General features: G+C 43.4%; 2 protein-coding genes across 3 annotated transcripts in view; one reads left to right on the top strand and one right to left on the bottom strand.

Moving 5' to 3' along the window:
• TYW5 (tRNA-yW synthesizing protein 5) overlaps positions 1-1,483 on the top strand; it is a 24,595-nt gene extending 23,112 nt beyond the window's left edge. For both annotated transcript variants that reach the window (XM_014522799.2, XM_006029762.3), the window contains exon 8: positions 1,121-1,483. In XM_014522799.2, the coding sequence (XP_014378285.1) occupies positions 1,121-1,377 (257 nt within the window). In that variant the 3' untranslated portion in view covers positions 1,378-1,483. The remainder of the gene's footprint in view (positions 1-1,120) is intronic.
• A 17,360-nt stretch (positions 1,484-18,843) lies between these two features.
• CUNH2orf69 (chromosome unknown C2orf69 homolog) lies at positions 18,844-24,241 on the bottom strand. The gene is made up of 3 exons (XM_006029761.2): positions 24,187-24,241; positions 23,186-23,229; positions 18,844-22,475 (listed from the first exon to the last, which is right to left on the bottom strand). Exon 3 carries the CDS (start codon positions 22,458-22,460, stop codon positions 21,642-21,644), a length of 819 nt encoding a protein of 272 aa, XP_006029823.1. The 5' UTR covers positions 22,461-22,475; positions 23,186-23,229; positions 24,187-24,241; the 3' UTR covers positions 18,844-21,641.
• Between the last annotated feature and the right edge of the window lie 30 nt (positions 24,242-24,271).

Here is a 24,271-nt window from a genome sequence, read left to right as displayed (position 1 = left end):
GGGGCGGCGTGGCGGGGTAGTGGCCCCCGCCACTGTGCGCAAACTCTCCCCCACGTCCGGGCATCTGGGCAGAAATTCCGGTTAATAGAAATGCCAATTAGTCAAATGCCGGATAACAGGACTTTTACTGTACATACATTTTTATCAGAACCTTCAATTGTATTATGGAGCATTTAAAAATATTTGACTGATCATTAGTTAGGCAGACAGTGTAAATGAGAGTGAAAATTGAAAACATACAAGGTAAAGTAAAGTGCCACAGGAAAAACAAGACTTTAAAAGATGGTACCATATTGCTTGAATTCAAAGGGTTTTGAATTCCAAAATGGGTCCAAAATGAGCTGACATTGAAATTACTGTATTTTTGATGGAATTACTGCTGACTTATGCTGAAACTTATTGTTTATTTATAATAATATGTCACAGAAAACAAGCTGTAGCAGAAAAAGCAAAAAACCCCCAGATGAACAAGGCGTCTTTTGCTTTTTTGTGGGTAGCACTACAGATAAAACACGCAATGAAAATAATCCCAAACTGAACAACAAAAGTAGAGGTCTCTCTTTCATGTTAAGATACATAGGCAGGTCACAGTTATGAAAATGTTCCACTTCAGGTAAAAAAAATTCTTCTTTGCTTGGTTGTGTTGCTTCAAATGAAAAACTCTACAACCTCTTGACTATCAAAAAACTTACTATGGATGACAAACACCTGCATTCAGTTGACACAGTTCGGAATTGGCCCTCTAAACTGACAATCCAAAAAAGTTAAGTCCCTGATCACATATGCATGGGAGTAGTCGCACTGTACTTAGGGTAATGGGACAGATAACAAAGAAGGGACAAAAAAATGTCAGTCCCTAGACCTGAGTCTTGAAACCCCTACACCACTTGTTTACATAGGCATAGTGCTCCTGAAGACAGTGCATAAAAGACTTCAAGCAGGCGCTTTCATGATTTAGTATGACGCAGTATATGAGCTGATAAGTACCTACAAATAAGGTGAATGTTGTAACTATTTCTTTTCTCAGCTGCATTAAGTTTGAGATGTTTCAAACCTTTTGTTGTAAATGAAATTGTTTTAGATGGCAGTTTCTTTTTAGACTCTCTCTTCCTTCCTACAGCTTTGTGGTTCCATAATGTAATTTCTGAGGAGTTTGGTGTGGGAGTGAATATCTTCTGGAAGCACCTTCCCTCCCAGTGCTACGATAAAACAGACACTTATGGAAATAAAGATCCTACAGCAGCCACCAGGGCAGTACAGATCTTGGACAGAGCTTTGAAGACACTGGAGGAACTACCTGAAGAATATAGAGATTTTTATGCTCGCAGAATGGTTTTACGTATTCAAGAAAAAGCCTACAGCACTAACTATGAATAAATTGCATAATGCAAGTCAACTGAAATCCTCCAGGAACAGAGTGCAGATACTTTGTTATAAGACTTCTGCAAAAACCTGTTAATAAACATATAACTTTGTAGCTAAATACTTATTTCCCAGCTTATGGTTATTATTTTAATAGAGCCTCTCTCTGCCATATACTATGGTTTGTGTGATGCAGCTGTAGTTCATTTATCAAACAAGGTGCTGGTGTTAAAAAAAAATATGCCCCCAAGTTTTTGTTGTTCAGAACAGATTTTGGGGGAATAGTTTACTTTTAGGTAACTAACTGCATAATAACAGTACTCCAATAAGAAGTAGGCTACTGGCAATTGGCATTCTGTTTTGGACCCTGCCTTCTTATCCTAGCTGAAAGGGTTACTACCCTAGAGCAGTACTGCTGTCCACTGGGGACTCATACAGTTCTAGAAAAAGACAATCAACTAGCTAAGTTAATATGGCTGAAAATTTCCTTGGCTCTAGTCATGGGAGAGTGGAAAGCAGCTGTATTGTTGGGACTTGCTTAGTAGTTCTCTTTAGCAGAGAAAAGGCTCTATGTAGGCTATACAGAGATAAACTTTCATTTTAGTTTTTTTCTTCCATTTGTTTTTAGCTTAAGATATAAATTAGAGTGGCATCCATACTGTATGGTGCAGTTTTCTTAATTTCCTTGATCTGCAGTCAGACTAAATGAACATGTGTCAAGGAAAGTGGATTTGTTAAATCTCAAATAGATGTGAATCCTTAGGCTTCCCACTTTGCTCAAGCCCAGGGGATATCTGTATCACAGTTGGTGATAGTTGGAAGTTCTGCTGCAAGGTATGTCTCTATCTAAATTCTGCAATTTAGATTCTTTAAAAAAGTCAAAATGAAGATTTGATTGCTTTTCTGTGGCCACGTAAGCACTTTCCCCCTTTAATTAGCTTTCCACTGTGGAAAATTATGACGAACTGTTGTTTCTCTTAATCAGAATTTAAAACTCTTGTGGTTTGGGGTCACGTTGTAGCTCCTTCTAAAGTATCTGAAAGTAATTTTGCTTTAAGGAGTCATGACAAATCAGTTTTGCTAACAATGTCTGTCCCTTTAACCATCAATTTTTTTTCTACTGCTTACACTAAGATTGAAGTATCTCAGATTTTTTTTCTGTTGTTTATATACTTTTGTCCCTCCTAAATCAATTCAGGATGGTGCCTTGTCATGCAGGGCTTGTCAAGACAGTGACTGTGAGCAGGGCTAAATAGAGATGAAGCATTAATGAGGCACAGAAAAGAGACTTCCTGTGGAAGAGCTAGAGTTTGCAGTACCATGCAGATTATTCCTCTAAATCTGCATTTTGTTGGCAGTTGTAATTTAGAGAAAATAGCCTCCAACCGTGTGACCGGGCACCAGGCCATCTTAATGAATAGATATGAATGTAACCAGCCAAGCAGTCTTGATGTGATTCAGTTTTGCATACTGAAGGCAGTATTTAAGTCTGGGAACAAACACTTTTGTCTAAATTCACTCTTCTGTTATTAAAAGCCTGCTTAGGGTGGAGGAGATTAAGGCAAGATCTCCATACTGAGGAACTGGGCAAAGAAAGGCCTTGTGGAATCTGGCACCATCTAAGATCCTTGAAAAGAGTGTACAGAGCATATTGGAGGCCTCTCTATGAACTGGAGAAATGGAAAGGTTGGTATAGGGCCCACAACATTTCCTTCTGATCCAGCACTTACCTATTTTCCCCCTTTATAATTCTAGTTTCACCTGCTCACAGCCACTCATCAAGCAACTTGTAGTTATGCACTCAGTAGAAGATAGTGGCATGAGAGAAAGAGGAAACAGTAACTGCACTGTTGCTTCTTTCTCTTATTCTACCATTTTCAATTAACCAGCTATGCCCTTAGAACAGGGGTGGGCAGTTATTTTGGCTGGAGGGCCACTTAACGAGTTTTGGTGAGCTGTCAAGGGCCACAAGGGTAGCCCTGCCCCTTGGCAGGTAACCTGCCTGCTGGTTGCCATCTTGCAACTGGAAGTCCTGCCCTCCCACCAGAAGTCCCTCCTTTTGAAGAGGGGGAAGGGTGCCATCTTCCATCTGGGAAAAAAACCCATATATTAAATTGTATGGTGGGGTGCGGGGTGTGTATGTGGGTGAATGTGTGAGGTTTGTGAGGGAGTGTGGATGTGTAGGGGGTATATGGTACATTGGGGGTGTTGGTGTGTATAGGGTGTGATGGAGGTGGGGTGTGGGCACTCCCCTCACCCCCATGGTGCACAGCCCCTGCTGCTGCCAGCAGCAGCAGGCTCTCGGGGTGCTCATGGCCCATATAGGTGCAGCCACTTGGAGGTGCATGGTTCCACTCAGTTCCAGGAGCTGCATGTGGTGGACAGGAACAGAGCCAGGCCAGCCTGTCTTTATCATGGGCAGCTCACGTGCAGCTCCGGGACTCGCTTGCAACTGGGAAGAAGCCCCGCATGATGGAGCTCGCTGCCTTCCCTGCTGCCATGTGCTGCTCGTGTGACTCTGCCAGAAGTGGCAGGGAGCCCCACTCTCTGCTTTCTGGTGGAGTCCTGCGTGTTGCACATGGCAGCAGAGTGGAGCCAGGCCCCAGGCTTCATTGCATGGGGCTTTCCCCTGGTGCTGCGAAAGTCCTGGGAGTTGCACATGAGCTGCAGGGAGACAGGTCGGCCTGGCTCTGCTCCTTGCCACCACATGCAGCTCCCAAAACTGGCTAGAGCCATGCACTGCTGGGCGGCTGTGCCTGCACAGGCCACAAGCACCCTGAGGGCCTCCTGCTACTGCTGCCACGAGCAGCAGGGGCTGTGCACCATGGGGGCAGGCATGTGGGGGGGGGTGTCCCCACACTCCCCACTTTCCCTCACACCCACACCCTGCCCACCCGAGCTCTACACTCCCGGTGCTGCAGCAGGGCCATGAGGAGCCACTGGAGGCCAGGGAAGCTAAGCAGGTCCTCCGGCACCTGCAGTTGTGGCAGCAGCAGCCCCACTCAGAAGCTGTGCATGCTGCCTGGGGCTGAGGCCCTTCTGCACCAGAGGGTGCATGGGGACTGGGTGGGGTTCAGTTAATTGGCAGGTGCCCATGGGCTGGTTGAAATAGCCTGGTGGGCTGGATGCAACCCGTGGACTACTATATTTTGTCAACCGCTGCCTTTGAAGGATTTCCTGACTTGATGTTACCTCAGGTTACAAGTCACCATGAGGTTGCTGAGGTCCCTACATGCTACCATAATAGAATAATAAGCAATCCTCCTGCTTAAAGGGAATTTATAAAACACCTCCAGAAGACAGGCCTGGGAACAGAAATCTTAACTCTAGTGGACAGTAAAAAAATTTGGCTGTCATATAGACAGTGACTTTCTGGCTCGTTACAAGATTACAAACACTACCAATCATTTCCCTGCACTTGACAAGTAATAACAACCTTCTTTCTGAATGGCCTTACTCAGCCACTAACTTGATTACCTATTTTACTTCTCTCCTTTTGTTTTGTGACAGCTGCAGTTTATGCCTCTTCATTCCTAGTTTACAGCCCTCTTCCATCCCTCCAAACCCTGTTTGCATTTGCACAGAACCTTTTCTTTGATATTTAGCTCAGCCTGCATCTTCTTCCCCTTCAGACCTGAGGAAGGGCTGCCAATGCAGGAACACTTGTTCAGCAATTCTCCTAACTGTATAGTTGGTTCAGTAAAAGGTATAAAAATAGAAGACTTGCCTTTCTACATTTCCTGGACCATTGTGCCTACAAACAATACTGTGACCCTACTACCATAATAGATGTAATTCATAGAGGAGGAGAGCTACATAGAACAGCAGTCAAGCTGTGACTTATCTGTTTGAGGAAGGGACCATTTTTCCCCCAAAGAGCAGAAGTAGAGATCATTTGGGGTTTTCTGTGGGGATGAGCAGTTGGAGAAAAGAAGGGTCCTTCAGTTATCACCCTCTCTCCTTAACATCTATTGGAGGTATTCAGATTCTCTCTAACACACATTTAACTATATTCATTAACAGGGATGGCTGGTGCCTCCTGAGTCTCGGGGGGGGGGCACAATTTGTGGGTGGGCCCAGGGGCAGGCCAAAAGTCTCATATCCACTCTTATACTTCTATGCCACGGCTTAGTGTCCCCCTCCCCCAACATGCTGCCAGCCTGTGTGGCAAAAAAACTGCCCCGCTTTCAGGGGGCCAACCTTGGGGGGGAGGGGTGCCCCCGTGCCCCTCCTACCAGTTGCCTGTGTTTACTAATGACATATTAAGCCACAACACCAAACCCACACTTATGATCCACAGAATGTCAGTTTTTTTTCAGTTTTTGTTATAAGTGAGGCTGTTAAACTCTAACCTAAACAAATTAAACCAAATTCATCCTTTCTCTAACTCCATTATAATCAACGTCTAAGACAGTCCCATGGGGTGTTTAAAATAGTTCTCTTGTTTAGAATAGCATGAGGTTTGGATTGGGTATTTTTGGAAAGCACTGAATGTTATATGTAAACCAAATGTTACAGAAAACGTAGCTATTCATATTTTATATACATACAAATTAAAAATAATCTAGTAAATCTATTTAAATAGGCCTCTCAAGTACCCCTTTGTAAATTAAAAACAACAAATAGTGCCATTTTAACAACAGAAAGTGAGGTTCTCTAGCCCCAAACTGCCACAGAGCAGGCAGTGATAACTCAAGCTGTACTCCCAACTCCCCGTCAAGTGCCCTGAGGGAACTTTTGAGGGAAAGGCAGTTGTTCCCTCTCCAAGGCCTGTTAAGTCTTCTGGTAGGACTACAAAGAAGGGTGCCAATTGTGGGTGGATATTTGCCTTCTAGAAAGTGGTCCAAGATCATCAAATAATTCCATATGGGTAATTAGGAAAACGTAAAGGTTATAAACATTTGGTCACAGCTGGATTGGTCTCACTTTGAACTGCTATTTTCAGCCTTCCCTCTAACAGCTGTTTATGAAGCAGTGATTATTCCTTCTCTTAAACCAGGGGTATCAAACTCATCGGGTCTAATCTGGTATGGACCAAATTAGGCCCATAGACTGACACAGCATGCAGCCCGCACCGTAAACTAGCTCCATGCACTACATGTGGTATGTATGCCAGACCAATTTGCTTGCTGCATGTGGTATGGGGGATTGATACTGGTGTCTGTTGCATGCAGCATGTGGGGCCAGTTTAAGACTCAGTCAGTACCCCTTTTTAAAATCCTGGCTCCGCCTGTGAGTGTTTGCCACAGTACATGAAGAGAAACTTCAAACAGCGTATGGAAACATAACAGATGGATGATGCAGACTGCAATAATAGAAAGCTACGTTGGGTTACCTGTTAAATACCCCATATCACTAGCTTAAGCTTGGCCAGTTCCTAACTTCTGTTACACAGCAACAGCACTGATGATTAACGCCTTTTAGATTCAACTGATTCCATTAAAAGAAAAAAATCTGGAAAAAAAGGAACACAGTAGTTACTCTTGGTGGAATGTATTACAGAACACTGGATTTCAGAAGATATACTTTATATATTTTCTTAGTACAGTTGCCATAGAAAGAAATTAAATGAAAAAATTAAGTTGAAATATTCTCTTGTGAAGCTTTTAGAATGGGCCATCAAAACATCATCCCTCAAAGCACCAAGCTGACTGAACAATCTAACATTGAAAAAAATGAAATGAAGAACTTATATAATGTAATGTCTAACAGATGGTCTATCAACCTCTGTCTTTTTTGGTGACCGAGTGTTTTAATACCTTTACAGAAGTAGAGGATGATGCCAAAAAAAAAAAAAAAAAAAAAAAAAAATATATATATATATATATACACACACACACACACACACTTGAGATTTGATACTTGTCCCCCAAAAGGATTGTTAAAGTACTTAGTGATACCAGAAGTATACAGGTAAGTCATTTTAAGAGTATAGGATGAATCTCTATTTGCCTTACTCAACCAGGTAATCCTACTGTGTGGCTAGAAGAAGCATGATAAAGGCAAGCAGGACTTTATCTACAGTAGCACTTAAACTTGAACAGTCTGCATGTCTAGTATTAAAAATTAAATTAGTAATTTTCCTCTCCTTTTTCTCTAATGTCTCTTCTCAAATTCCTGCCTATGAATTCGAATTTCCTATTTATATGTCTGAACCTCTAGTAAATGCTCAGTGCTGCAGATGCACAATACCCAGCAGTAACATACAGCAATTGCTACCACATATGTTCCCTACAGTAACAACACAAGTTGACATCAGTCTAAATAAGAACAATCGGGGGACTAAATCATAAAATCCTACACATTGTCCAAAAAAACTTAAGTTTGCAGTACAAAGGCATATAGACTTCCCCCAACTTACGTTTGAGACTGTTTCTAGTGCTCAGGATAGATTTTGATTTCCATGAACAAGACTTAACGTGCTACTTCTGAGCTGTGTGTACAGCAAAGAACACAAATATCCTCAAATTGATTCCCAGTGACAGAATCAACATTTAAAAGAACATGTTAGAATCACTAAGAGACAAAAGAACTGCTCAACCATGCACAGTCCCCTGCTAATCTTCATGGTGCTACATTCAGTCAAAAACCAGGGGTCAGGGCTTGCAATAACATATCTATGTATAGTAACTGAACACTTTTTGCTGCTAAAGTCTGTGTACATCTCAAGTGCCAAACAATCCAACCTTCTAATGCTAAAGGCTTCCATTACAAAGGGTAAGCTTGTTCTCAGCTACAACAGTTGCATTGGTACAGACTTAATAGCTTTGTATGAAGCCACTGTTCTGAATATCCCCTTAGAGGTAAACTACTGAGGATTTAAAGGAACTGTTCGCATATCTCCAATCTTGGGGTGCCTGCTGGATATTTCACTTGGCCAAATGGGATTATAAATGTTGTTATATTTCCTTTTTGGTACTGAAAGGAACAAGTAACAGTGAGTAGAAGAGCTCCTCTCAAAGTCTGTTGAAGAAAACAAGATCCCTTTTCTAAGCCCTGACTAAATAATTATTTGCTTACATTTGAAAGAATGCTCTCCAAAATAGAATAAAATGTGAAAATATTTAATTGTTGCAGAAAAAAAAGAAGTAAACCATGTTATACCCCTCTGACATTTTAGACAATATTTTTCTTCTGACATTTGGTTTATATAAATCAATCTTTTTAAAAATATCCTTCGTTAACCAAGCCTGGGAGGAAATGGCAATTGTGGTATGCTTATTTAAGTGGTGGCCCATACTATACCATGTTACTGCCTCCCCCAAATTCCAATCCTGATTTTGTCTGCAGTGGTTTGCAGTTAGTGTTTTGGAATACCCAGCACCTTTTCAGAGTTTTAGCAGAAACTGTGGAACGGGTTAAATAAAAGATTGTATTAACACCAATTAAATTAATATAGTCTGAGACAGCATGTTGGCATATGGAGAATATTCTATTACTTGGCAGTTGGGTCATTCCTGAGAAGTGGGAGTTGCAGGTTCAACCCCATTCAGGCAGAGAAGGAATTTGAATCTGAGTCTCCCACATGCCAAAGACCGTCTTAGTCATTGAAACTTCCATTCAACTTGAACAGTCTGATTGTCCAGTATTATATCACTTAAAAAATGGGAAGGAGGTACACTGGTTCTCCCTTCTCCTAGCCTGTAGTTTGTGACAAAGAGTAGAATTAGATACTTAGCTCCAGAACAGGGTTCACAGATGATAATCCTAAAAGAAATACCTTCCCCCAGCCTGGGATTAAGTGTCTAACTCCTAAAAGGGGTGGGACATAAAATTCACATCTCTCCCCAGCATTTCCTACTTGCCTAGGCAGCTTCCGGCTCAGATTGCTGGCTTTTCTGGATCACACTGAGGCATCTATCTAACTATTCATGGGAACTGTACAGTGTGTCCAAAGATTTATGCAGGGCTTTGAATTGTTAGGCAGCAGGACAACTGAAAGTCTGGCCCCGCAACACTGAGGTTGGTTCAGTGCCCAAGTTCTTTTGTGGTTCTAGCCCCAAGTTTCTGGGGACTGCCAGTTTAACTAAGTTCATGTTAAACACTGTGTGAGAGGCACTCCCGTACTAAGGCCATGGTGGACATATAGATACATTAAGGCTAATCCCCACCTGATTTTTGTTTCTAAACTGATATAGTTAAATTGGTGTAAGCTCTGTTGTGAATGCAGCTAGATCAGTATGAAGGGGTTTGCAGCACTGTAGCATTTCATTAAGACTATCATTACAACTTATTCAGTAAGCATTTTCATATCAGCATAATAGTATCAATGCTAGGGATTCTAAATCATAGCTCGATTCATGCAAACTAATTACAGTAGTTACATTGGAAGAGGGGTGTCCAAACTTTTTGAATGTGGGGCCGGATCATGAACTTTTTATCACCCAGTGGGCTGGCGAGCCATATTCAAAGACCTCACAGGAAGCAGTATCACATCAGGAAGTGAAGTCACGTGACCTTTGACACCAATGAAGTTGCAAGAAGTGACAATGAAATGGGTCTGGAAATGTGGTTTAAAATCCAAAGTAAAAACAATATAAAAGTAACTGAAATAATACCAAACACTTGACTAAAATAAACACTTGGGTTACAGCAGCAAGCTATTTTGGCATTCCTCCCTTGTCAGCCTGGCAGCTTTGCAGGGAAAGGGGCCAGGCCTTGGGTGCTGCTCGGTGCCCCAGCCACATTTTGCCCAAACCCATCCTCCCAGACACTCACTGCTTGGAAAGAAACAGGCTGGAATTAGGGGCTCAGCAGGCCATACCCAACCTCCTTCTGGCTGCCTTGGCCTGAGTTCCTCAGAGTTTTGCATCCTATTATTATTTTTTAAAGGTGGAGGTGGCTGAGACCTCTCGTCCATACCACACAAGGCGTCTGAGACAGAAGGGTGCCTGTTCTGGTGCCCTGGTGGCTGTGGACACTGCCTTGGAGGGGGAGGTGAAAGGTCAGGGATGCCCCTGGCTTCCCTGCATTGTTCTCTAGTCTCCTCCAGCTGAGCCCTCTCTAGAGCAACCTTGTATGAATTTTTTTTTTTTTGCTTTTTGGGCCCCTGTGCCCCCTTGGCCATGCCCGTACAGGCTGGGAGAGAGATGGCCTCCACCTGCAGTGTTTGGTGGCTCTGGGCTGGGGGTGCATCTGCAAGGCAGGCAAGTTAGTGCAGGGTGGCCACGGCCCTGTGTGGGCAAAGCTGTCTGCTTGGGGGCAGCTGGAGGGGTTTAGTTTTCTCTCCCTGGATATATGCCTGGCTCAGGTGGCCCTTGACTACTGGCAGCTGGCAGGCTCCGGGGCTGGGGGCTGTTAGCCAGAGCCCAGCTGCCCGGGCCTTTCAGCAGCACACAGCATTTTTGGCCTCATGGCTGCAAGGAGCAGCCAGGACTGGGAGCAGCTGACGGGGCAGGGCAGGGCAGGAGCACGGCAGTACCAGGGCCACCGGCCCCACCCGCAGCCACCAGCTCCTTCCCTGGGCTGGGGGGAGGCTGCCGGAGGAAGCAGCAGCAGGTCCTGCCTGGGCTGTGCAGCGCCGGGCTCTTCCCCCCGGCTCTTCTCTGGCAACAGTAGCAGGTGCTGCAGCCGCTGCCCCACATACCAATGCCAGCGCTGGGCGGCCCTTCCGCAGCCGGGAGCCAGGTAATGCTGCACCACCCCTGCATAGAGCGCCTTTGGGCCGGGCTCCTGCCTCCTACCCAGCCCAGCTCTGGCAACCGCGCACCCCGCAGCCCTGGCCCGGCTCCAAGGCGCCCCCAGCTCCATGTGGGGCCTTACCCGGTGCCTCCGTCCACCATGCATGCAGGCAGGGCACGGGCCATGCTGCAGCTCCCCCACTCATGCACCAGGGGCAAGGGGCAGAGCCAGAGGAGAAGTCGCAGGTGCTGTCCCCAGCTTGTCCAGTCAGACATGGCTGGGGCAGCCCCGCGCCGCGCAGCCCTCGGGGACGCAGGAGTTTCTTATCAGAGATGATGACTCCAGGGAGAAGTGCAGTGAGACTTAGTATTTGCAAAGTGCTTTGAGTTCTTTGGATGCAAGGTACTATAAAGAACAAAGCAGTTTCTAAACAGATACCTGTTTAGAGTGACCATGCAGAGAAGTTACTTTTAAGAATAACGGACACAGAAGACAAGACCATTCTGGAGGGATGAGAGAGAGCCTGAGAAAAACAAGACCACAAACTGCCTACTTCTATGGAAAGAAGTTTTGTTGTACAGCCAAAACCCTGTGACAGCCAGAGTGCCTGTCATTGAACTTTTCCAGAACCAGGCTATACACAGGGGTGGCATCAGCCTCTTCCCAGTGGGGCTGAGGTGGGCTGGACAGAAAACGGGTGGGGTGGGGTGTTGCTGTATCTCTTCTGGCCAAACATACTTATTTGGCTGGGCCAGGAGCATTGTGCCTCTTCAGGTTGAGGGTGGGAGTGGGATGGGCTCAGATGCATGGGGCGGGTGGCAGCAGCCTGGGTGGGAGAGTGGGGGTAAGGGGTATGGGCAAATTTTGGGGCGGATATAGCCACCCCCAAGCCCTCCCCTAGAGCTGTCCCTGGATATACATGAGGAAAACACCTAAGAACTGAATTTCTGAGCTGATGAAAGATAAACTTTTTAGACTAAAAACACTGGCCTCAAGAAAATTTATGGAAGGCTCTCATTATGAGTAAACACAAAGTGTAGGAGTAAAAACAACAAAAGGAAGGTATCTGGGGTTAGGATCCCAGAAAAATAATGTTTTCTTGAAAATAGCGAAGTTAAGAGGTTTCTTTTAAATTAAAACAAGTCACTTAATGTGTTAAAATTTAAATACCATCATTAATGAAGAAATGTGATCAGGAATCTCAATGACAAACAGTTGTCGCTTTGTTATGATATTCAAAGCCATCAAAGGAGCAAACAATATATGGCTAGATTTTAAAGGCACAAAGAACCCACAATTTGGCTGCATCCACACAAGTACGCATGTGCGTTTTGAGGCACTGCAAAATGCACCCTGCACACGTGATTTGGTTCTCTGCGCTGCATATTTGCAGTGTGGAGCCAAATTTAGACACTGGGAAATCCCATATAAAAAAGGGCACGTGGAAAAAAAGCAGGGTGATGCACAGGGCATCAGTGTGCGCTGCCTGAATCCAGAGCCTGGCCCCCCCAGGACTCCAGGTGAGGTTGCTGGGGCCAGTCCAGGTGCTGACCCCAGCTTCCCATATCCCAGCTGGAGCATTTTTCCCTGCATTAACCCCACATGGAGGGGCATGTGCCAAGGCAAAAAGCAGTGGCATGAATTTTTGCCACTGCTTTCCCTCCCCTGTGGCAACCACATGCCCCTGCTCATTGGGATGCAGCCTTTGAGGCCATATTTGCAACCCAGTTTTGTCCTGCTTAGACACGGATATCAAGTCAGATTTGTAAGAATTCTCAGTTTAGGGCAGCATCCACTGTTTACCAGTGGTCCCACAGTTCAGCTGGCACCAAGCTACTACCTGAGGTGATGTAATATTAGTAACAGAAACAATGGCACCCCCTCCAAAAAAGTCAACACTTAATTAAGACTTAAATGTTCAGACTGTCAGTTCAAGCAAAATAAATGTCAGTGATTCATAACCTATTACTATAAAGTAACAGGTTGTAATTTTTTTTTTGAATCAGTAAAGCTCCTCTCATGAAATGTATCTCTTTGTTGGGACAAAATCTGCCCCCTGCCAGCCCTCCACCCCCAACAATTTAAAGGAAACAAAGTAGTATTGTCACAAGTTATTAAAAAAAAAAGAAAGAAAGAAAAATCAAGAAACTACCTTACCTCAGGAACACACCATCCACAATGGTAATAAATAAGAAATGGCCCAATTCTGGGCAATGCAATTAGCCTATACTGTACTAACACATCTGAAAATCAGACTTAGTACTAAATTCTTTTTAACTTATTATGAATCAAAGAAAGCACACATCTTGTATGAAGAGGAAAGCCTTACATTTCACTTGCATTATCTCAAATATTGCTTTAAGTTTTAAGGTTGCACTAGAAACAGTCAGACAAATCTTGTACAGCATGAGATTCATAGCTCATATAAACAGAAAAACAACTATTTTACTTTTCAACATATCCCTTTACAATTCATATACAATGGAAATTATGTTGATATCAGCCAGAGGGAAATGGAAAAACACTTCATTCCAGAAGGCACAGGTAATTCAAAGAAATCCAAAATCACTTACCTTGACTTTTACTACTATGTAAAGACCTGATGTGGAAAATCCCATTTGGAAATGCTGGCACAGTGATCATCTTCCTCTAGATCTCATTTCTACCTACTCCAGCCAGGCTCTGTCTGCAGGGACCTACACTCAGCTGGGGACAGCAACAGGAGGGATAGGTTCTTTCCCTCTCTCCAGCCCCCTGGGCATTCCCTGCCAGCAGGGGAGCAGCTGTGGGGGAAGGGAACGCACCCACTGCCATCTCTGGCTCCATGTGAAGCCCATCTGGAATAGAGCTGGGGCAGCTCTGGAGCCTTCCCCTTCCTCACCAAATAAGTAGGGACAGTGGCAGCTGAGCGGGGGAATGGAAGGGTTGAGGAGGTGATGTACTGCTGAGCACAGAGGGGTGAGTGGGGAGAGGTAAAATTCTTACCTGATAAAGGGTCTTTAAAAAAGGGGCTTTGGTTGCTGTTCCTGCAATAAAGTCTGTCCACCCCCGTTGAGGATGGGGGGTAGGAAGGAGACTGGGAATGGGGTTGCAGCCAACCCTGAAGCACTGGTCATTGCTCCCACAACCCCCTTTACAAAATCCTGGATCCAACCGCAGTTACCTGCATAGGTGGTATACCAATAGGATTACTTTGGACTTCTGGAATGTCACACTTGTTATACAACAAAAAGAAAGAAGAATCAAAGGCATCACATTCTGGGCAAATAAGAAGGTCACTGGAGAAATTGTGCTGTTTGAAATTAAGGTGATTATAGGCAAATTCTCCAAATTATTTTCCTCCTTGGTACATCGTTGTCTAGATTACATCTCCTTTTACTACAGTTCTCTTTCTAGATACAAAATAACCCTTTAGACTAGGTTTTTACCAAGGCTATGAAAGAAAAATTACTGGTTTCAAAGGAAATTCTTCCTCCTCCTCTCCATAGCTATTACTCAGAATTGCTTGGGAAAAGGACACAGGAGGACACAATACAACAACAAATTTAATCATGTCAAAGCCTATCAATCTGGGATTGGATGGCACCATACTCAATTTATGTTCCCACCCTGCATGCATTTCCTTGGAAAAAAATCCCAAGTCTTTAAGGAGTACATAAGGCAAACAAATTAGGTTTTCTTAGGGGGCAGATTAAAGATAAGATACATAACGTAAGTATACTATAAACTAAGAGAGGGGTTTTCATCCTTTTTTAATAAGTGTAATCTTAGCAGCTGGACGCGGAATGGAGTGGGGGAAGTGCTGTGCAGCTGAATGCAGAGCTGGGCGTTGGCTTGCGGCTGGATGCGGAGCGGCAGCACACAGTGGTGGCAGCTGCAGGCTTGCACCACCATGTGCAAGCTTTCCTTCCCTCTCCCATGTCTGTCCGGCTGGCCAGGCGACGCCTGTGCAGCACACAGAGGCACACCGCTGTCCTTGCCCTGCCCCGGCCCTGCTCCTGAGAGGCAGCAGCACGGGGTGGGGGCACTCCATCCCCGCCTGCCCATGCATACCTCTTAGGGCCTTCCCAAGTACCCCTGGTTGACAACTCCTGAACTAAGACTTCATCCTGTAAATAACCCCTTTGTATCAGAAGAGAAAGAATTAGAACAGGTAGTGTAATTTCAGCTCTTAATACTGGGCTATGGTAAGCAGTGGACTAGCAATTATGCTTCTTACTAGAAGTAGTAATAAGCATACCCAGGAGCTGTAGTGTAGATGCTGCACACAGCTCTGCAGGGTGATTCCCTGTGCAGGAGGAACTGGAAATAAAACCACTGAAGCTGTGACCACTCGGTTCCATCCACTTACTTTCTTCCCCCAACCCATCGGAAGGAGACCAAGAAAAGAAGCTTCCTGTACAAGAAACATTCCATAAAGAGATCAATATAATTGATGCTTTAAAACAGACTTAAAACAATAAAAGTACACTGGATGGTAAAGGATATGGAGAGTGTTTTGAAAACCTATTCACACTCACTTATTAAACAATAATGGCATTCAGAAAATTGGGGTGAGGAGATTGGGGTGAACCAAGAAATCCAGGCTTGGGGAAGATGGGGAGCCAAGGGGTTTGTGTATGAAAATTGGGACTGGTGTAGCAAACAGTGGGACAGTGGCCAAAGAGTGACCTAATATGAGGATTCTGATAAGAAGGCCTGGCGGAGGGAAACTGTGATAAAAGATGGGAAAGATTAAGAGGGGGATAAAAACTGAAAATGTCAGGGTGCCCCATGTACATGCACACAAAGTACAGGATGGTCTGTGGCCAATAAGACATCTTCCTCTTCCAAACCTGGAATGGAAGACATGAATGTGAGGACATGATATACCTTGACTTTAACAAAGCTTTTGGTACCATCTCCCACAGCATTCTTGCAAGCAAGCTACGGAAGTATGGGTTGGATAAATAGACTGTAAGGTTGATAGAAAACTGGCTGGATTGTCAGGCTCAAAAAGTAGCAATCAATGGCTCAATGTCTAGTTGGTAGCTGGTATCAAGTAGAGTGCCCCGTAGGTTGGTGCTGGGTCTGGTTTTGTTCAATATCTTCATCAATGACCTGGAAGATGGGATGGAGTGCACCCTCAGCAAGTTTGCAGATGACACCAAGCTGGGCAGAATAGTAGATACATTGAGGGGTAGGGCTAGGATTCAAAGAGAGCTAGACAAATTGAAGGATTGGATCAAAAGAAATCTAGTGAGGTTCAGTAAGGATGAGTGAAAAGTCCTGCACTAGGAAGTAACATTCCCATTCATTGGTACAGGATGGAGACTGCCTGGCTAAGCAGCAGCTCTGCAGAAAAGGAGCAGAGGGTTATAGTGGTCAATAAACTGAACATGACCCAACAGTGGGACCTGAGGGTAATAATAGGCCACAGTATGAATATGAGTGGGCAGTGTGATGCTGTAGCCAGTACAGCAAATAATACCCTAGCATGCATCAATCAATGCATCTCCAGCAAAACCAAGGTGATTCTTCCACTCTGCTCAGCACTGGTGAGACCGTAGCTGGAGTACTGCATCCAGTTCTGGGCACCACACTTGAACAAGCCCATGGACAAGCTTGAAAGAGTCCAAAGAAGAGCCACCTGTATGATCAGTCTTAAAAGGCAAGCCATACGCGGAAAGGCTGAGGGATCTGAGAATCTTTAGCCTGAAGAAAAGAAGGCTGAGAGGGGACCTGGGAGCAGCTTACCGCTACATTAGGGGAGTACATCAAGGGCTCAATGAGCAGTTGTTCACCAGGGCACCCGAGGTGAAAACCAGGAGTAATGGCCACAAAGTCCTGGAAGACTGATTCAAACTCAACATTAGGAAAAACTTCTTCAGTCAGGGTGTCCAGACTGTGGAATAAGCTCCCTCCATAGGTGGTACAATCACCTACCCTGGAGATCTTCAAGAAGAGACAAGATAGTCTCCTTGCTGGGGTCACCTGACCCCAGATATCTTTTCTGCTTGGTGCAGGGACCTGAGCCCGATGATCTTCCAAGGTCCCTTCCCGGCTTACAATCTATGAATCTGAGTGCACCCTTGTTGCAAAGACTAATAGCACACTGGGCTGCATTAATAGAAGCATCACCAGCAGATCGAAGGAAGTGATTCTTCCCCTATTTGGCACTGGTGAGGCCACGTCTAGTGTACTGTGTCCAGTTTCGGGGCCTCCCACTACATAAAGGATGTGGATAAATTGGACAGTGAAGCAAAGGATAATGGCAAAGGTTAGAGGTATGGGGCACATGACTTATGAGGAGAGGCTGAGGGAACCAGGCTTATTTAGTCTCCAGAAGACTGAGAAGGGATTTGATGGCAGCCTTCAACTACCTGAAGGGTTGTTCAGAAGAGGATGGAGCTAAACTCTTCTCAGTGGTGGGAGATGAGAGAACAAGGAGTAATAGTCTCAAGTTGCAGCAAGGGAAGTTTAGGTTAGACGCAAGGAAAAACTCTCATGAAGAGGATAGTAAGGCATTACAACAGGTTACCCAGAGAGGCTGTGAAATCTCCATCCACAGAGGTTAAGACCCAGGTAGACAAAGCCTTGGCTGAGATGATCTAGTTGGGGATGGTCCTGCTTTGAGCAGGGGATTAGACTAGATGACCTCCTAAGGTCTTTCCAAGCCTCATTTTCTCTGATTCTACAATTCTCAGCTCAAGTCTCACCATTCCTTTGCTGTCAGTAAGCTTCCATGGAAACAACTAGCAAAAGGTGGAGCAACCCTCCCCTCCTTCCTTACCATCTAGCCCAGGGTGATCAACCTGCAACATAGGTGCCACACATGCCACTGGTAGCTTGCATGTGTGGCATGTGGCAGATTGGGGAGGTGACAAGTACAGTTGCAGATAGGGCAGGGAACAGAAAGCAGAGCATCAAATTAGGCAGGGAGCAGTGCAGGAAGCAGAGCAGCAGCTTGGTCAGTGAGCACATACATACATACACATATTGCTAAATTCAAATTCAATAGCCAATTAAATTCCAAATCCAAATTATCCAAGATCAATAATTGTGTCTATCAATATCCACAGGCCATATTTTCTACTGGACCAGCATTCTATGTGCAAGTCCAAGGCCCATAAGCCCCCACTGCATCATGCTTAAATCTTGGCTAAAAGTAAAGTTATTGCAGAAAATGAAGTTGTGAATTTACAGCACGCTAGCTACTCACTAGTGCACCATATGGACGCAGTGCCAGTTAGCTCACTTCAGAAGCCGGGTAAGCAATCTTTCATAAAGGCACTGTTTGGACACTAAGCCCCTCCCATACAAGTAGTCAGTATGTTGATAATTGATGCCCTACTTTAAAGCATGCTAATTTCCCCATCTAGATGTGACCTTAGGCCAGATTTATGCTTCATAGTTTTGCCAGCAGAACTCAAGATCTACTACTGAAACAGTACCTCCATGCTTCTAGCTCCCCCGTGGCAATACAAGTACCCTTTTTTGCCAGCAGAGTGACCCCAGTTCTCCAACAAAAAGACAGCTTCAGTGCCACATGACAGAACACACATACAGACATGATTGTAACTCTTGACCCTTTAACAGCCATGCCTATCCAGAGTGCACTTTTCTTCAGCTGCGCTAGCAGGGCACAACCATGTGGATTCTGAAGCAGTTTCCCTGTGATGCTTGCTACCTGCTACCAGAATTACCAGCAGCAGAAGCAGCTTACTGTAGAAAAACCCTTAGTGATCCATTTTTACAACAGTAAAAGGAAGATGCTTTATGCTGCACAAGGAACTTATGCTGAAACTATACTAGTTCTGGCTACTACTGACTACTTCACCAGGTCTCCACAAATGCTCAATAAAGTCTACACAAGTTAACTGCAGATGCCTTGTTTAATACAGTATTAAATTCACAGTGCGGTGCTTTCAACCATTAGAAATAATTTCACAGCTTTCTGCATCATCTGCACATATCATATTCAGCATGCATTATAATGAATGACAGACAGTCCAATAGAGCACAACTGGTTACAGAAAATGAAAAGACAACCATCCATTGATTTTCACTTTGAAATAACAACAAACATACATCTTAGAATGTACTTGTTCAATTTTTAAGAAAAGTGCTTATCCTTAAATAGAACATAGCAAAACTACAAGCTGTTCTTATGTAGTGGCTACTGTAAGCCACTCCTATTGTGCTGATTATTCATAGGACAGCTACCCAGAAGCCTTGAGAACACTTGTCAAGCTGCATTTTAACTGTTCTCCTCACATTTGTGATACCTTCTTGAAGTTTGAAAATTAAATCTTTCAATTGTTTTTAAATTAAACTATAACTATCAGGTCTATTAAAGCTTGACAAACCCTTTTTCTTGAGTATACCAAGATTATAACTTGGAAAAAGAGACTTCTTTATTGAAATTAAGCCAGGATAGAATATAAAAAATATCTTTTATAAGGGAATGATTTGATATCTGGGATGGATCAACAGATGTAATTAAACTATGTAGGAGGCTTTGTTTTCTTTGATATATGGGTTTCAAGGAGGAAAACCGTGATATCCATTTCCTGTATAAGTAAAAGTCCTATATAGAAGGGCAGTTAAACATGTATTAAAAACGTAACCCTGGAAGTGCTCTGGGAAAAGCCTCCAAGTGAGCTTTAAGAAAAACTAACAAAACTGGATTTCTTACTCTTATGAAAAGGATGATTCCAAATTCATTTGCATGTTGTAAGATGACTTTTCTCCATTTTTAAGCCACTTTTAACATATGGTTACTGAACTATAAGCTAAATTTAGGTTACTTTAGTCACTCACAAAACAATAGTTAAAACATTCTTGATTAGTTTAATCTTAATGGGTGGTTTTATTTTTTGGAAAAAATGACACTGAAAAGCTGGAATTTAGTTTGCTATGTCTTTCCAATCATAGCGTGTCAAATGTGCTCAGCTGATGAAAGGACTTCCAAAGAGTTTGGTGGGATTCGTTTAACCCTTACACGTCACTTTTAGCAATAGACGTTCACTCATTCTATACAACCTCATTTCCCCCAGTGGTCTTGTACAGATGTAGTGAACAGAAATTTAGTAATGAATCACAAGGAGAAAAAGAATTCAACTCCTTCTTTCCATATGAAGAATTATCAGGTACCCTTTTTCTACAGCCACTTTCCAGAGCAAAACCACATATTTGATAGTTACAAAACAGTTGGCTCTGAAAATGGATCTTAAATGTTTTATGAACTTCCAGGTAATTCAAAACACTTTTTTGAGAAACTGTAGTTCACCACTAAGAGCTGAAGTTTTCTTTAAAGTTATGATTGCCAATGTTTGACCTGGAAACATATACAAAGTTAAGGCAACACCTTTTAACCCTCCCTCCCTCTGCCCCCACCCCCCCAGTACTACTGCCATATTGTAGTCTTTTAAGTACATTCAGATTTTGTTCTAAACCAGAAGACAGCCTCTGTACATTTTTAATTCATCTACTTTGTATTTTGGTCAGAAGAAGGGTTTGCATAGAAAGTTATGATTCTGAAAATATTTTTGCAGCATATTACAAATAACCATAATTCTATAACTTGTAATTGCACAATAATTCTTAAAGATCATCTATTAAAATTCACTGTATAACTTGCAGTATATAACAGTATACAGTAATGGCTTGATTTAATTAATAGTAATTTGCTACCATTTGCAGAAGAGGGCCTCAAGACAGTTTCAGATCAAAATGGATTAAAGACACCTCCACAAATTGTTACTGTAGTCCAAAAACACCAGTTTTAAACATTAATCAAGCCTCAATATCAATAGGGAATGTTGAAATAAACACTATAGTACTAACAAACATCATTGGTCACTTCTTTATAAAAATGTAGATGTTTTTATATTCTATTATCAATATTGAGACTCTCCAAAGAAAAGGGCTATTTGCTGGCAGATACTCATCAATGGAGTTAGTAGAACTTCATAAACATCCTGCATTTTCTGTGACAAGGAAGAATGGATTGGTACCTTTATTCCAAGAACAAAGATCATCTGTACCTCTGCTTCATTTAGGGAAATGTCACAGTTGCAGGATATCAAATATCTGCATATGATACATTTCAGTACTGTATAATCAAGAGTGCTCCAAGTATTATTTTCCCCTTTCCCAAAGAATTAAAACACTGCTGTCTGCTACTGAGAGAAGCCAAGTCCTGGGACATTAAAGCTAATCACCTAAGTAAGAGTGGACTTATATTCAAAAGTGCCAAGCACCTTCAACTCCTTTAAAAGCTAATATATTAACTTAAGGAGCCTAATTTTAATCATGCAGAGTTGAAAACTTTGCCAAGAGAAGCAAGTTACAGGTTAAAGGCAAACATTCACACAAAATCTCTATATGACATGTTAAAAACAGGTCTTTATATGGACCAGTTACGTTTCTTCTTTCAGGACTCATATGATCTCTCTTGTCCAAGGCATATCAACACTAATACAAAGACCAAGACTTTTTTTTTTTTTTTTTTTTTTTTTAGCACTGGAATTTATACCCAGTAAATATTAGTAAAACATAACGGATCTAGTATTCTCCGGAAATGCAACTCAAAACAAATTGTAAATTAAAGTTACAAGATTCACAATGTTAAAAGTGCTTCTGCAAGGAATTCAAACACACAGGTGCATGGAGTCTCAAAATACTTCATGAACTCTGAAGTGGTTATCTAAGGAAGGGATTTCATCTGCAAAATGAAGCTGATCATTGACTTGTACACCAAATTCTTCAAGGGTCTCTACAAATTTCTCATGCTCTCTCCCAATCCATGATCTCATTGTATCAAACACTTGGTAAGGTGTAACATGAGCATGAACTGCTATCCCCGTCTGTGCAAATTCTTTCAAGACTGCTGGGTGAGTAACCCAAGTACTGCTTCCTCCAGAGTGACCACCGTCCAGCCAATAAATTGCTTTTATATTTTTTACGAAGGCATCTGTGTTCTTGTCCTTTTTAGCTTCCTTTAGCTCGTAAAGCAACTGGTTCAAAACCACACAGCCTTTGCTGAAGCCAATCAAAGTGAAAGATGCTGCACCTGTAATAGATGGTGTACCAAAACTCAAAGTGCAGTTATCAGAAATGTCACCGTTTCTCTCTTTCTCTCCTGCTGGGCAGCCATTTGAAGTAGGAGCAGACTGAGATTTACAAGCAGTTATCTTTGCATCTTTGTGGACACCATACATGGTCTTCTGGGACAGCAGAATGTTCTGAGAGACTTTGAATGCATTAACTAGTAATGCATGAAGGTGTTTGAAGGCTCCATAGTCAGTGCTGTGTTCTGGTGCTCCAAACATGTTGCTTGCCACAAAATTGTCATAGCAGCTGAATTTGTGCAGATGCATACGGGAGCATTTCACAACCCAAATAAAACTATTAGGGAATCGGTGAGCAAGCATGGTAGCAACATTTTCAAAACTCCATTGCTCCCACTGAAAATTTTCTGGATGACTGGACATAACATCATGATAGTTCTGAAAGAAAGAAGATGATAAATACATTACTACCATTGTGACAGACTTTAGGGGTACTAATGATCAAGGGTTTCATTAAGCCCGTCTCCCACAGAGGTAGCGTGTTAGTCTGAAGTCAGGCAGAAGGCAGGGCAGAGTGGCTCCTCATAAACCAAATTCAGAAAGACATAAGCTTTCATAAGCATCGGGCAAAATAAGCTGCTGCTTACAAAAGTTTAGACCTCTCTGAATCAGCTACTTTATAAGATGCCACTCTGCTGTGCCTTCTGCCCTCTCACTCGATTACACAGGAGAAGAGGCTACAGCCAGCTGACAGAGGGAAAAATAAGTCTTTAGGACTGTTCTACCTTGGAGGCATGTGGCACCCCGATCTGGCCCAACATGGGGTGAAATAAGACCTGTACTTGTCAAGTATTTTGTCTGCATTGCTCTTAATGCAAATGCTAATAGGAATTCCATTAACAGAAACGGGACAGTGGAATATCAAAGAGTTCTTGGGATTTATCTTCTGACCCATTATTCAGGTAGACTTAAGTAGGATGAGCTATTTAAAACTAAATGAGTCAGACTGACTTTAATGACTGTTATATTAAAAAGAGAATTAGCTTGATAATGAAACAGTATTAAAGGTTTAAGGACAGACAATAGTGAAATAGTGTCTTTTGTGAAATGCCCCACGTACAATAAAAGTCAACAAAAGTCAACGTTACCAGTAGCTTATTAAGTTCCACAGTTTTAGCCTTAGAAGTGGGTTCTGAAAAAACAATAAAAATAATTAACCCCCCACCCCCAGCACTGGCAACCTGTGTTGGATTAGCTTTTTATAATATACATGCAATTAACATGATTTTTTAGTTCAAGTCTGGCATTTCATACATCATGAACATACATAATGCTTCCAATCTAATGAAACTATGACCATGGTTGTTACATCAGCAGATCAAGAGAAGCGACTCTTCCCCTCTATTCAGCACTGCTGAGGTCACATCTGGAGCACTGTCCAGTTTTGGGCCCCCCACTACAGAAAAGCTGTAGACAAATTGGAGGGTCCAGCAAAAAGCAAGGAAAATGGTTCAGGGGCTGGGGCACTTGACTTCTGAGGAGATGCTGAGGGAACTGGGTTTATTTAGTCTGGAGAAGAAATGACTGAGGAGGGGATTTAATAGCAGTCTTCAACTACCTGATGAGGAGTTCGAAAGAGAATGGAGCTAGACTGTTTTCAATGGTGGCAGACAGAACAAGGAGCAATGGTCTCAAGTTGCAGCAAGGGAAGTTTAGGTTGGATACAAGGAAAAACTCTCACAAGGAGGGTACTAAAGCACTAGAACAGGCTACCCAAAGAAATTTGTGTAGATGTGTACAGGAACATTTTAGAACCCAAATAAAACTATCATGAGCACCCCAAGCAGTTTTTAAGACATGGGTAGACAAAGCCTTGGCTGGGATGAGCTAGTTAGGGACGCTCCTGCCCAGCCCTCATTCTCTGCGATTCGGTACAGGACAGAGGGCAGTATTATATGTTTGCCCTTTCTGCGCGGGATAGGAGGACTTTTGCTTTGGACCGGCTCGAGTTTGACACACCCAGGCAGGAATACGCCGACGGCCCTGCTTCCCCACACACAGCCCCCCCGGCACCTTCACTGTCTCCTTCTACCTGGACACGCCCAGCCCAGTCCCCCCGGGCCAGGCAGGGATGCGCGCGGGCCGGTACCTGCACGTCCCCCGGGAAGTACACGACGTGATGCTGGGGCTGAGGCGGCGGCTGGCCCGGCCCTGGCCCCTCCCCCGCGGGCGGC

The sequence above is a fragment of the Alligator sinensis genome, unplaced genomic scaffold (genome assembly GCF_000455745.1).
Source record: "Alligator sinensis unplaced genomic scaffold, ASM45574v1 scaffold258_2, whole genome shotgun sequence".
NCBI lineage: Eukaryota > Metazoa > Chordata > Crocodylia > Alligatoridae > Alligator > Alligator sinensis.
The sequence above is the reverse complement of the archived record's forward strand: the minus strand, read 5'-3'. Positions and strand labels throughout refer to the sequence as shown.

Excerpts from the sequence above, each read along its gene's own strand:
- CUNH2orf69 (XM_006029761.2), bottom strand. The coding sequence starts at position 22,460 with ATGTCCAGTCATCCAGAAAATTTTCAGTGGGAGCAATGGAGTTTTGAA.